Source organism: Dipteris shenzhenensis, chromosome 8 (assembly GCF_047967505.1).
Source record: "Dipteris shenzhenensis isolate YYH24624 ecotype China chromosome 8, Dip_SZ_1.0, whole genome shotgun sequence".
Lineage (NCBI taxonomy): Eukaryota > Viridiplantae > Streptophyta > Polypodiopsida > Gleicheniales > Dipteridaceae > Dipteris > Dipteris shenzhenensis.
Window position 1 is genome coordinate 24,354,919 of NC_141603.1, and position 13,405 is coordinate 24,368,323.

At 51.2% G+C, this 13,405-nt stretch overlaps 1 protein-coding gene across 1 annotated transcript in view; it reads left to right on the forward strand.

Moving 5' to 3' along the window:
- The window catches only part of LOC147899315 (intraflagellar transport protein 172-like), a 440,631-nt gene that overhangs the window by 176,408 nt on the left and 250,818 nt on the right, over positions 1-13,405 (forward strand). Inside the window, exon 17 of the mRNA XM_087377692.1 lies at positions 819-947. Coding sequence (XP_087233818.1) covers positions 819-947 — 129 coding nt within the window. The remainder of the gene's footprint in view (positions 1-818; positions 948-13,405) is intronic.

Genomic DNA, 13,405 nt, shown 5'->3' on the forward strand with positions numbered 1-13,405 from the left:
AATTCCCACACACATTAGCATGCACATTAAAAGCTTGCATGCACCCCCGTACACACACATGAAAAGCCCCTTGACGTGGGCACCAAAACATGTCCAATTCCCGTAACATGCAAGTGCACATTGACTCAGGAAAATATAAAAAAACCCTTCATGAATTGACTTTACATGACCCCAAAAACATCACTTGACCACACACTGGACACCCTTGCTCTGGAAGTTTGGTACAACCACATTGCATTTCATCATTTCCCATGAAGTCCCTGCAAAACATACTTTATTGTCTAAAAAAACTATACATTAGTCCATCATGCTTGTGAAAGAAAAATCCACAAATGCCAAAAGCCCACACCTATCCTAGATGTGTACAACTATGTGCCTACCCACAACTATATACAATGCTCAAAAACTTGATACAGATTTTGTCCTATCACTGCCACTTGGGATTTTTGTTTGCTCATTCGGAGCTATTTTTTCTCATGCTTGACATGATGTACTCCCGCACTTGAGCTTTCTCTGCCGTTTTTATTCATACTTAATAAAGTACTTTTCTTGCAAAAAAAAAAGAAATGTGACATCTTTTTGAAAAAATGTGCATGACATGCATTTGTTCATTCTATTACTAGGGTATCCTTGATATAAATTGCATTAAATTCTGTGAAGAGAGCAGAACCGTTTCTTCCCTATGGATAGGGTTTCTTGCTTTAGGTTCCCATATAATACAAGGATTGAAAGAAACCCAATAAGCTCATTTGTAATGTTACTTCGTATTTACTTTTCAATTCAAACATCCAGCCTAAACCACATACTTATTTTGCTAGGTTGGTTATGAGTTGGATGAAACCTTGATTGAAACCATCTTGGCTTTGGAGAATCTTGAACTCGAGCGTGCCTTTTCCATGTTGGAGTCACTTGAACTTACATCAGAGACAAAATTCTTGTGGAAACAGGTGAGCTAGAAAATCATAGTTCCCATTCGATTGTTTCACGCTTATTGGGAATCTTCATTTTTTGCTCTTAATAATCGGTTTAGGATTTATGCATTTATATATTTAATTTAATTTTTCTTTTGTTTTTCAGTGTAAAATTTTAGAATGTGTAAACTTGATTTTATTTATTTAAAAAAATGTATGTCTCGAAAACAACAATAGTTTGCTAGTTATATGTGATATATGATTTAGAAGAGGGGATTGGCCTGTTCTGGTGGATATCAGACGTGTCCCCTTCGGTATTAACAAATCCACCCTGCGAGCCCTCTCCCTCCCTCCCGCAGCCTCTACCCCCCTAGCTCTCGGCCGCCCTCACCCCCTTGCCTCTCTGCCCTCACCCCCTCGCCCTCCGCCTCGCCCCCGCCTCGGCCGCCTGCACCCCCCCCCTTGCCTCTCCGCCCTCACCCCCTCGCCCCTCCGCCTCACCCCGTCGCCTCGCTGCGCCCTCACCCCCTCGCCTCTCCGCCCTCACCCCCCGCGCCCCTCCGCCTTACCCCGCCCCCTCGCTACGCCTCACCCCCCCTCGCCTCTCCGCCTCACCCCGCCCCCTCGCTTCGCCCTCCCCCACCCCCTCGCTTCGCCCGCCCCCCGCCCCCCGCTTCACCCCGCCCCCTCACTACGCCTGCCCCCTGCCCCTCCCGCCCTTCCGCCCCGCCCTCCCGCCCTCCCGCCCCGCCCTCCCGCCCTCCCGCCCCGTCCCGCCCCACCCCAGCCGTCCCCCGCCCTCGCCTCTTCACCCCACCCGCCCTCCATCCTCAAACCTTCCCGCCCTCCGCCTCCGCCCTCGCCTGCGCCTCCGCTTCCCCCGCCCGACTCATGTCGCCCCGTTTCGCCTCACCCGTCTTCATCACACCCAGGCTCCACCCCCCGCATCTATCCCCCCCCTTTTTTGGGTGGCAGCCTCTTCTTCATCGGAGGTCTCGCAGTTTGTCTTGGCGGTATGGTGGCTCCCTGCCTGGAACCGGAGGCCCAGTCGGACCCTCCCTCTCCAGATGCCTACCGCGTTATCTTGATAGAGCAACAATCGTCTCGGGTTCAGGAGGTTGCCAATGACTTTGCCCTTACCTCTGTCTATGGCAGAGTCATTGAACATTCCCCCTCCAGATCAGCCATCAGGGATTGGCTCCAGTCCACTCTTATGCTAGAGGACGGCCACATTGAGGAGGTGGCCCTTATGGGAAGGGGCATCTTCTGGCTCAAACTCTCCAATGCGAAAGCTGCGAGCAACCTGATTGCTGGTTCCCCCACTTCTGTGGATGGAAAGATCATTATGATAGTCCCTTGGTACCGTGGATTCAGTGCAGCGGATTTTGATGCTCGGTTCCGCATACCTCGCCATCCAGTGACGCTAGTTTTTCCAGGTCTTGCTGCTGAGCTGCGGCCGATTGTCAGGGACCTGGGCTCCCACTTTGGCTGGGTTATGCATGACACTTTCGCCGACGCGGTGACTACAGCAGGAGCCCCCCGAGTCCGTGTGGCTGTGGCGGACCCTGCGACTCTCCCTGCAGTGATCGAGATCGTGACAGATGCCGGCAGCATCACCCAGAGCATGGTAGTCACAGGACAGCCAGGCCAGTGCCTGAGGTGTCACGGCTTTGGGCACCTGGCTGCTATTTGTCCACGATTCACCAGTTCCTCTCGGCCCCCCCCGCCCCCGCCCCCTCCGCCCCCTCCCCCCCCTTCGGGCAGCCACGTCAGGAGGAGCAGAGGCAGCCGGCGGAGTCCGGTCCAGAGTTAGCTGGCGGTTGGACTGAGGTCAGAAGGAAAAGAGGAAAGAATAAGAAGATTTCCAAAAAAGGCAAGGAGGCAGAGGTTACCCAACCTGCAGCAGCACCTCAGAGACCTGACAGGCAGCCGCCCCAAGGTCCTAGGAGAGCTTCTTCTTCGACGGTAGCCCGCCCTCCACAGCCTCAGGTCCCCCTCTCTTCCGCTCCCCAACCCCCTTCCACTCAGTCCCAGCCCCTTCCCCAGTCACACCCGCCTCCTCCCGACCCGCAGCTTCAGCCCCCGCCTCTTCCTCTTCAGTCTCCTCCTCTTCCTTTTCAGCCCCAGTCCCAGGTGCAGCCCCATCCCCCCCCCCCCCGCCTCTCTCAGCTCTCCTGCAGTGTCAGCTGTACCGATGGTTCCTCAGCCGCGGGCAGCCCCCACTCCCCCTCCTCCTCCCCCCCGCTAGTCGCCTCCATGGAGTCTGAGTTGCCTACCCCCCAACCACCTCCCCCTTCCCCTCCACAGGCAGGACACCCTGATTCTACACCACCACTGGAGCAGTCTTCCCTGCCCGCTAGCCCCTCAGTTGCAGACTCTGGTGGGCCTCAGCTTCAGGAGAGAGAGCTTCCTCGCGACTTTTACAGATCTGGCCCATGGGACTACTTGGATGTGGCCGACCTTGGGACCTTCCCTGCTTGTCTCGACATCAGTATCTTCCTGCTCTGCAAAGGAGCAGATGGGAAGATCGCAGCCTTGGCCCCGAGGGATGGCCCTAGCTTTGCTTTCACATTCCTCAGCGACGGCACCGAGACTTGGACAGACGACTCGGTCTGGGAGGCTCTCAGAGAGCAGACGCACGCTCAGGTTGGATAGGCCCGTCTGGTGGACAGCTTCTCGAGACTCAATGGTCCGAGGGTGACGTGCGCCTGCGGTGGCGTTGCGCCACCAAACGCTTCAGATTGATTGTGATCCTCAGGCCCCCTCTATCGTGGCCCCTCCCCCAGGATGTCAGAGCCTGCCCCTCAGAAACTCCGAGCCTTCTACGGGATGACTACTTCAGAGATCTCGAGTTGGCTCGAGAAAGCATTTGTTCATGGCACCAAAGGCCTCTTGCCTTTGCTAAAGGTGTTGAAGAACGGGCAGGACGACCCCGCCTCCCCCTCCAAACCTTCTCATAAGCGTCAGCGCCTCCACTCCGAAATGACAGCTTCTTCATCGACATCTGCCGCGAGCAGACAGTTGTTCGCAGCCTACCAGTCCTCACCATGAGCCTACACCTTGTCTCCTGGAATGTGAACGAGTTTCATTCTTCTGGCACCCGTGGTCCTAGGAAGCTCATTTTGAGACAGGAACTTCAGCCAGCAGTGATTGGTCGCTTGGATATACTTCTGCTCCAGGAGCACAAGCTTTCTGTGGCTCATTCCCGTAGCTGCGGGAAGATTCTCCCTGGACGCTCTCACACTTATTGGGAGCCCTCGATTGGCGCACATGGGAGGAGTAGCGGTGTCTGTACTTCCATGTGCGAGCAGTTAGCCCAGGGAGTTTTTGGTCATGGCACATTGATCCCAGGCCGTGACCTTTGGGTAGGCCTGGAGTTGGAGGGTTCCAGAATAGGAATCCTCAACATCTATGCTCCCACAGACCTCCGATGCAGAGCCACCTTCTGGAGGACACTCACAGGGATTCTCCTAGACATGGATTCCTGGATTGTTGGAGGTGACTTCAACAATCTGGAGACCTTGGAGGACCAGCAGGGCAGAGGACCAGAGTTTACAGGTATGTCTCAGGCAGAGCAGTCCGCTTGGGACTCCTTTATCTTCGCGACAAGAGGTAGGGACAGCTGGAGAGACCCGTCCTTCCGTCGTTGGCACGAGAGCTTGGACTTCTCATGGGGCTTCCGCAGGGAAGGAGGCAGACTCCTGGAGAGACTGGATAGATTTTATGTCAGTGATTGGGCCATCAGCAGAGGCGGTCAGGCGGGTATAGTACCAGGGACGACACTTTCCGACCACGCGCCTATGCTCTTATCATTAGACTCGGCAGTTCAGTCCCTTCCTCCCCGTCGTGCCGGATTCCCGACTCCATCTTCTTGAGGGAGGACGTGCGCAGCAGTATCGGTAGCCTATGGGACAGAGATTGGGGCGAGTGCGTGGATCTGGTTGATTCGGTGGCGCAGGCTTTGCAGGAGTCCAGTCAGATTTGCCAGCTCGCAGCCCTTTAGGTTCGACAGGAGTGGTGGGGCAGAGAGAGAGCTCTTCGTAGGGACCTCGCTTCCATTCAGCGACTCCAGCAGGCAGCCCCGGGCTCGGAGGAGCTTCGGATCCAGGCCCTTCGAGCCAGAGCCCTTCTTGAGGAGACTCTCCAGCGCCGTTCAGAGTTTTCCTATCACGCCTCTCTCTCTTTCTGGGCTCGGAAGGGCGACCGGATGTGCAGGGAGTTCTTCAGGACACATGGCCAGAGAGCAGCAGAGGTGACCAGCTACGGAGTCTTAGGACAGCAGAGGGGCACATCGTTACTGATCCGGGTGAGGTCTTGGGGTTGGCTACCGACTTCTACAGGACTCTTTTCCAGCAGGAGCAGCTTGCCCCTCGCACTCGACGCTCCCGCGAGGAGGTGTGGAGGCACATTCCATCCCTGGTCCAGCCCAGCACATGCAAGCACATGCAGGCGACGTTGTTGGCACCGTTCACTACGGACGAGATGTTGGAGGCCTTGATGGCCATCGACGGGCAGAGATGCCCTGGCGAGGATGGGCTATCTCGAGCTTTCTTCACCTCCTTCTGGGATCAGATCCATCAGCCCCTCCTAGCAGCCCTCCAGAGGATTTTCAGCAGCGGATATATGCCAGAGAGTCTCTCCTCGGGACTGATTTGCCTCATCCCGAAGGGAGGAGATCGACAGGAGATCCGTCAGTGGCGCCCGATCACCCTCCTCACCACTGCCTACAAAATCCTTGCCAAGATGATCAGCGCCAGAGTTCGGCCTCTACTTCCAGACCTCATTCATGACACTCAGACAGGCTTTGTCCAAGATCGCAGTATCCTGGATAATGTCTTCACCTTCTCAGAGGCGGCGGAGTGGGCTCAGCACAGTGGGTCACATTTAGCCATCCTACTTCTCGACTTTGAGAAGGCCTACGATCGAGTGGACTGGTCCTTCCTGGAGGGTACTCTGGAGCGACTAGGTTTCCCAGCAGGATGGATTCAGGGTATTTCAGCGTTATACAGGACAGCTTCTAGCAGGGTCATCATCGGCGGCAGGATGGGAGAGCGATTTCGTTTGGAGAGATCAGTGCGTCAGGGTTGCCCCCTTGCTCCTTACCTGTTTCTCTTCTTCGCCGAGGCTATGACATACTACCTTCGGGCGAGGTTGACCGGGATCCGGGGTGTTCGCCTTCCCATCAGGGAGGACACAGAGCTCCTGGACTCGGAGTATGCAGATGACACAGCACTGTATGTCCAGGATGATGAGATGATGCTGGAGAGGGTGAGGATGGCCCTAGAGGTCTTCTGTTTGGCAGCCGGTGCGAAAATCAACTGGAACAAATCAGTTGGTTTTCTCACAAACCCCGGGGCATGCTCACAGTGGGGAAGGTTTTTGGGTTTCATGTGGATCCCGCAGGGACAGACAGCTAGATATCTCGGCTTTCAGGTCGGCCTGGATATCACGCCAGCTCAACAGTTTCTCCCGGTGCTAGATTCCATTCGACGGAAGCTGGCTTTCTGGAGCACTGCTAAGCTCTCTCTTGCAGGTCGTGCTCTGGTAGTCAACCAGATCCTCCTAGCCACGGCTTGGTATGTGGTTTCCTGTTGGTGTTTCTCGAGATCCAGCGTGGCACAGCTTAGGAGGTTGGTTCGGAATTTCCTGTGGTCCGGGGGGGACGGTCTCAGAGATACCAGAGCTAGGGTTGCCTGGCAGACAGTCATTCTTCCGCAGGCTGAGGGTGGCCTGGGGGTCATCGATCCAGAGCTTCAGAGTCAGGCCCTACTAGGCAATTTAGTTATCCGCGGTTTGACCCCGGGGGGGCAAACGTGAAAGATGTTACTTCAGCAGGAGGTCGGTTCTTGTGTCCCGTGCCGAGGTGGAGAGTGGCTACCGTCCCTCAGGTGGATCTTCACTTCCGCCCTGCTCACTCAGCCCCGCTCCCCACTCGTTCGTAGCCTCCTCATGGTTTGGAGGCGGCTCCGCCTCAGTCTCATACAGTCCCCTCCTAGCTGTCAGGAGGAGATCCGATCGCCAGCCGCTCATCTGGAACAGTTAGGTCAGAGATGCCGAGGGCCTTCAGCTGGGGGAGAGATCACACATCAGGTGGGACGGCTGGATGCGGGGGCCAGCCCGGTCCCTTCGAGTTTGGAGGGACACGTACAGACACTTGGAGACCGCTGATCTAGCAGTCGCAGCTGGAGGTGCCCGTGGAGCTCAGGCGAGACGCACGGAGATAGACGGAGCGATTCCAGCTGATTGGTTGGTTCCACCCGAGATTCATATCCTCATGCCTAGTGATGACCGTTGGCTGGGACAGTTCACCCCCCGTGGCATCCCACTAGTGGTTGCAGGTCGAATGGACGACACCTCTGTTTCCTTCTTCGCGGTTATGGGGGACGGCCGACTCAGGAGAGAGGATGTGCTTATCGACCCCCTACTCCCATGGCAGAGGGTTCGGGTCGTAGGCCTCGTGGGGAAGGTTTGGCGGACCGCCGATCCCTGTATAGAGCAGGATCAGCTGTAGTTATGGCGACTCTGGCTCTGGGAGGGGCGGGCCTTGTCAGAGCTTGATTGGGACCCAGGAGAGTGGAGATGGCCAGATATTGTGACAGGTCAGGGGCCGACCTCTTTCTTTGCCTACAGCACGACATTGGGCAGGCGAGTTCTCGGGAGGATGCAGAGCCGCCCTCCCACCCAGCGGCCCAGTTGGTATGCTCAGGGTATCTCCAGGTTATTTTTGCAGGCCTTCTGGAAGGCCTTGTGGGAGAGCTGGTGGCCGCGGAAGATCTCCTACTTCCTTTGGCTTCTCGCCCACAAAGGTCTTCCAGTGGGGAGCTGGTTGCGGCAGATAGGCCAGGATGGACGTTGTCAGATCTGTCATGAGGACGAGGAGTCACCAAAACACTGCCTATGGAGCTGCACTCACGCCCAGGAAGTGTGGAGGTGGATCTTCGGGATCCTTACTCGCGCAGCACCGGAGTTAGGTTTGATCACTTGGGGCGCGTTCTGCTGGTGCAGCACCGCACCTGGTTTTCATCACTTGTTCGAGGCATGTCCGCAGAACCCCACGTTCCTTATCACACAGGGGACGTGGGGGCCGCTCGAGAGCATTCCGCCGCACCTGGCAGAGGCTGGCACAGGATCTCAGGAGAGGCAGCCAGTCTGGGAGATTATTAGCAGCATCGCAGGATGGCACATTTGGACCTCGCGCTACGCGCAGATCCTCAGTGGCACCTCCCTTTCGACTGCCCAGATCATGACTGACATCTGGAGTGAGATTATACACACCCTTAGAGGCCAGTGGGACCAGATACAGGGAGACTCCCGGGCTGGCCAGGAGAAGCGGAGACGTTTCCTCCGTGTTTGGGACACACAGGGCCTCTTCTTCGAGCATACTTCGCAGGGCCTTCAGTGGCGTTGCTCACCACCTCTCTGGCTGTTCATTCACACTCGCCTGATCCCTCCGTGAGAGAGAGCTTTACTTTTTTGTTACCTTTTGGGCTGCGTCCGATTTGTGAACGCAGCCCGTCAGTTGCAAAGCTGACCTCATGTATCTTGTTTTCGAAGTAATATAATTAGCACTGTTTTTTTGGCAAATGATTTAGAAGAGGTTATCCTTATCGAACTAAACATACAAAATGAGATGAACTCCTCTCCTAGTTGCACAATTCTGAATCTCGTCAGCCAAACCAACTCAAGTCAAAACGATGGTCAAAGCAACCTAATAGCTGCACAAACTATAGAAAGGAAATGCAACTGACAAAAACATTTTGGTAGGATATTGCTACTAAAAAGTTAACGCTACTAAAAAGGAAACCCTTTTTTCAAATCAAAATTTATTTCATCATGTAAGTCTCCTTGTGTATCCTAAGTCTCTTCAAACTTCGCATGGTACTTGCCATTTAGAAACCAACCAAGGTCGTAGCGCTTGCGACTGCTTGCTACGAGAGTTAGCCAATGAGATGCTTTGACACCACATACAGGTACCACGTTCGCTCTTGGATTGGTAAGTTTCTTTTCCCTTTGTTGGCCTTAACCTGAGGGCAAATAGATGTGGAAAGTGGCAAACCACACTCAGGTTCTTTGCAAAGCGAGTTTGCATCCACAAACACCCCAAAGCAAAACACATGTAGAGCGTGGCTGCACTCGGGCCATCGGATCAGACGTAGACCATGCACGTCTTACTCTGCTGCATCTAAAGGGTATAGTCATCCCCTTTAATTATTGTGGCTATCAATACCACAGTCTGACCTTGTACATCAGCAAGCTGTTTCTTGATTCCTTCTTACCTTATCTTGAGGGTACGGATGTTTTCTTGCAGCACCTTCATGAAGCAATGCATCTTTTGGGGCTTTTGAGGTTTGTTATTGAACAAATCTATATACTATCCTCTTTCAAAAGCAACCCCATCAAAAATGACACCTTTGCAACCTTTCTCTTTCCTTTACTAGACATTCTTGCAAGTTTTGTTAACAAGGATAATAATGTCAAAAAATGAACACTCAAAGCATTATGAAATACTGCACCACAGCATAAGCAAGTGAACACATTGTGAAAGATTTTTGAGAAATGGCACTAGTGTCATTTAGATGGCACTCTCAGCTCACTACACCGCTGCTTGCCATTGGTCGACCGCCCTTAGTCATCTACTAAAAGATCATAGTGGTAGGGAGAGAAGCAAGCTAACACTAGGAATGGAAAGGAAAGATAACAAGCATAAATGGAAATGAAATGGAAAGAAAATGAATGCAATGGACAAGTACTCACATGATACCAAAGAGCTTGATGTTGACTGATATGATAGACAATAGACAAGTACAACACTATATAGTGTGACACTAGACTCTAGAAAGCCATAGTGTATATGGGATAACTCCCAATATGACACGTGGCATGTCTAGGACTCACTAGACTATAAAACACACCTAGAATACTCTTTTTTTTTTTTTCCCAAGAAAGAGACTTCTATTAAGTAAGAGAAAAAACCCGCGAGAGCAAGCTCAAAGAAGAATACATCATGAAATCATGAGGATAAATAAAAGCCCCTCAGAGTGAGGTGGAAAACAACCAAGGTTGAGGCTGAAAGTGCCACCTCAACGCTGTAGTAGTCTCAGAGAAGAAAGGAGAATCTTTCCATTCCCTGAAGAAAGAAGCCCTCGTAGCTGAGGCTGCATGGGAGTCTCTGTGCATACTCGTCCATATGATTATCAAAGTATGTACGGTGTCTGTCCAGATGTCTGTCCAGATACTAGCCAATGTGTGCGAGGGATGAATCTGAGTACCCTCCAAAGCCTCTGTGCATCTGGCTCTCCAAATATGCCACGATGCTATGCTCGCTAGAATCTCCCAAGAAGTATCCACAGAGGCATGTACAGCTGTAAAAGGAAGGTGTGGTACCACATCCAATGAACAGGACTCAATTTGATGACATCGAACCGAAATGGCCCGAGAGGAGTCAAATCTCTCATAGAATACCTGAGGCCCTATAAGAGACAGCCAAGCCACTGAGCCCCATGTCATAAAGAATGGGGAGTGGGTAAAGTGACTGAAAATCCTGGCTACCCCCATCCAAATCATCCTCGCCTGTCTGCAATCCCATAAGCAATGCTGAATAGTCTCTGAAGCAGAGAGGCAACGAGGGCAAGTAGGGTCGGCTCCGAACCTGGATCTCCAAAGGTTCACTGCAATCCCACCATGGATAGAGAGCCAAAAGAAGATAGTGATCTTCCTATTCCTATGGGATTTCCGGAGTCTCCTCCAGAAGCACCTCTGCAGATCCGCAGTGATATCAAATGTCTCCCAATGAGGAACTCTAGAAGGTCTCCAACCTCTACTACTGAGCTGAAATCTCCTGGCATTACTGACCGTGTAACAAAAGAAGGGGATGCTCTTCTCTCGATGCCCTGCGTCAATCCACTCCCACTCTCCGGGGTCCCACTGCAAATACCTGATGGGAACTCCCCCATAGAGCCAAAGCACCTCTGCAGAATCAAATGTCTCCCAATGAGGAACTCTGGAAGGTCTCCAACCTCTACTACTGAGCTGAAATCTCCTGGCATTACTGACCATGTAACAAAAAAGAACACTCATTTTAGACTCACTTTGGCTTCATATTTCAATACCTCCCCATGAAGGCAAGGTGAGAGACTACTGGAATGGAACCAAGAACAGAACATGCTTAGAGGCTCACGTTATAGCATGGCTAAATGTCCAGCTCATAGGTCTTGGAATACACCAACATCCTGGAACTTGGCCAGGCCTGATAACGAGACCTATCAAAGCCAGTACATATGGCTCCCACAGTACATCCCCCTTGGTTTCATAACAGGACATGTTAGGAAGCCACACACCAAAAAATAGGAAAACTAATACATCTTTTTAGGAGGACCATCCAAGGCAGAGAACCTTTAGAGTCAATGAAAACCAAAAATTCTTAATACATATCATTTTAGGGGGACTACCCAGGGCAGAGGACCCCAAAATAACATCAAGCATGTAATAATAATAAAAATAGATGTCTTAGAAGTAAGAGATATTCTCCAAGTAGCTAAGGCACATGTGTGCACATCCCTGTGAGTTGATGACAATGTCGATGAAGCGCTAGGTAGGAATGTCCAAAAATATGTGTCGGTAAAGTCCATGGGATAGCTACATGAAGCAATCACATGATGACTCTCAAAATGCCGGAAGGAGAGTCACCAATGTCGAAGTAGAAGCCTCAGGTACCGTGACCAATCGGGAAGTCAATCAATGAGAAGTACTTCAGACACCAATTGAATAAGCAATGTTGAAGAAGTCACTTGTTGATGTAGAGTGGTCTACATCAAGCTCGATGTAATGCACTAATCAGAGAGATCACTGTAGTGGAGTGTGTCGGAGTAGTATCGGAGAACTCATATCTAGCTCGGAAAGTCTTCACCAAAGTTTGGAGTAGTCACGTGAAGGAGTCACCGCAATGTAATGTCAAGAGCTCATATCAAGTGACAGGCAGAGAAGACAGAGGCAGCGTGGAACTTCTTCATGGCAGACACAAGTAGAAGGACAGCAACTCCAAGAGAATGACAGGCAGAATACAGGCACCAACTTGTGGGCAACAGTTCCAAGAGAATGTTAGGCAGAAGGAGCAAATGGCTGGCTGGAGCAGAGGTCAATGATGAGGAGGATGGACAGCTTCACGTTGAGCTGGCTGCATCATACTTGGGCTGTCAAATCTTTGAGCTTCAAAACAAAATTTGCGCGCAGAAACAAATTTCGTCACTTCTTGCAAGGGATGTAACTTTTCACAGAAAACTTGGATTGCAATGATGTAAAATTAAAATTTGTAGTACTCAATGTCCTCTACAACTTTGCTGCAGACACAAAGCTGTGATTCTGCTTCTAGATCCGGATAGAAGCGTCACATCGTCCAAAGGTCACAAAAAGATGTAGTTGAAGGAAGGAGAAGAGAGGTGGTAGATCATGGCGTGGAGAAGAGAGCTCAAGGAAGGAGAGAAGAGGGCAGCTTTCCAAGGAGGAGGAGGTAGAGTAGCTTCATTGGCCTCCCTCACCTCAACCTCTTGGAAGGGAAAGGGAGAGGGAAAGAGAGAGCAGGGCTAGGAACATGGCTCTGATACCACATGAAAGATCATAGTGGTAGGGAGAGAAGCAAGCTAACACTAGGAATGGAAAGGAAAGATAACAAGCATAATGGAAATGAAATGGAAAGAAAATGAAAGCAATGGACAAGTACTCATATGATACCAAAGAGCTGGATGTTGATTGATATGATAGACAATAGACAAGTACAACACTATATAGTGTGACACTAGACTCTAGAAAGCCATAGTGTATATGGAATAACTCCCAATATGACATGTGGCATTCTAGGACTCTCTAGACTATAAAACACACCTAGAACACTCATTTTAGACTCATTTTGGCTTCATATTCCAACATCTGGTTCACCCTATCACACTTCCTACACCACAAGGTGGGTTGGGAATACTTGATCCAAAGCTTCAGAGCAAGGCACTTCTAGTGAATTTTCTTGTTAGTGGCTTGACCTAATCCAATAAGATGAGGCTATAAAGATAGGGGTTGGGCCCTAAGGATGTGATTTTGGCAGTTGCAAAATCAAGTTGCATAATAAGGACGTTTTACCAAGTGTGCAGGCATATAGCTCACAAAAAATATAGCCTCTAAATCTAAATTTTAAAAGCTCGGTAAAAGCTATTTCAAAAAGCTCACCTTGCTGGAAACTTTCCTCTGAATCTAAATTTCAAAAGCTCACCAAAAGCTATAAGTTTTCAAAAGCTCGCCTTGCTCGAAAAAGCTCGCCAAAAGATCGCATTCCCCATCTGCAGTGTCCTCATCAATAATCCAATAGCCATTGGATTTATCCCAATTGATATGTTCTCCTATTGTAGAACAAAATAAATTCAAGTCTATCTTGAAAGACGCGAGAGTCTGGACGTGGCATCCCAAAAAAGAGCAATGTCATCAGCAAGCTCACTATCCAGCTGTGCACT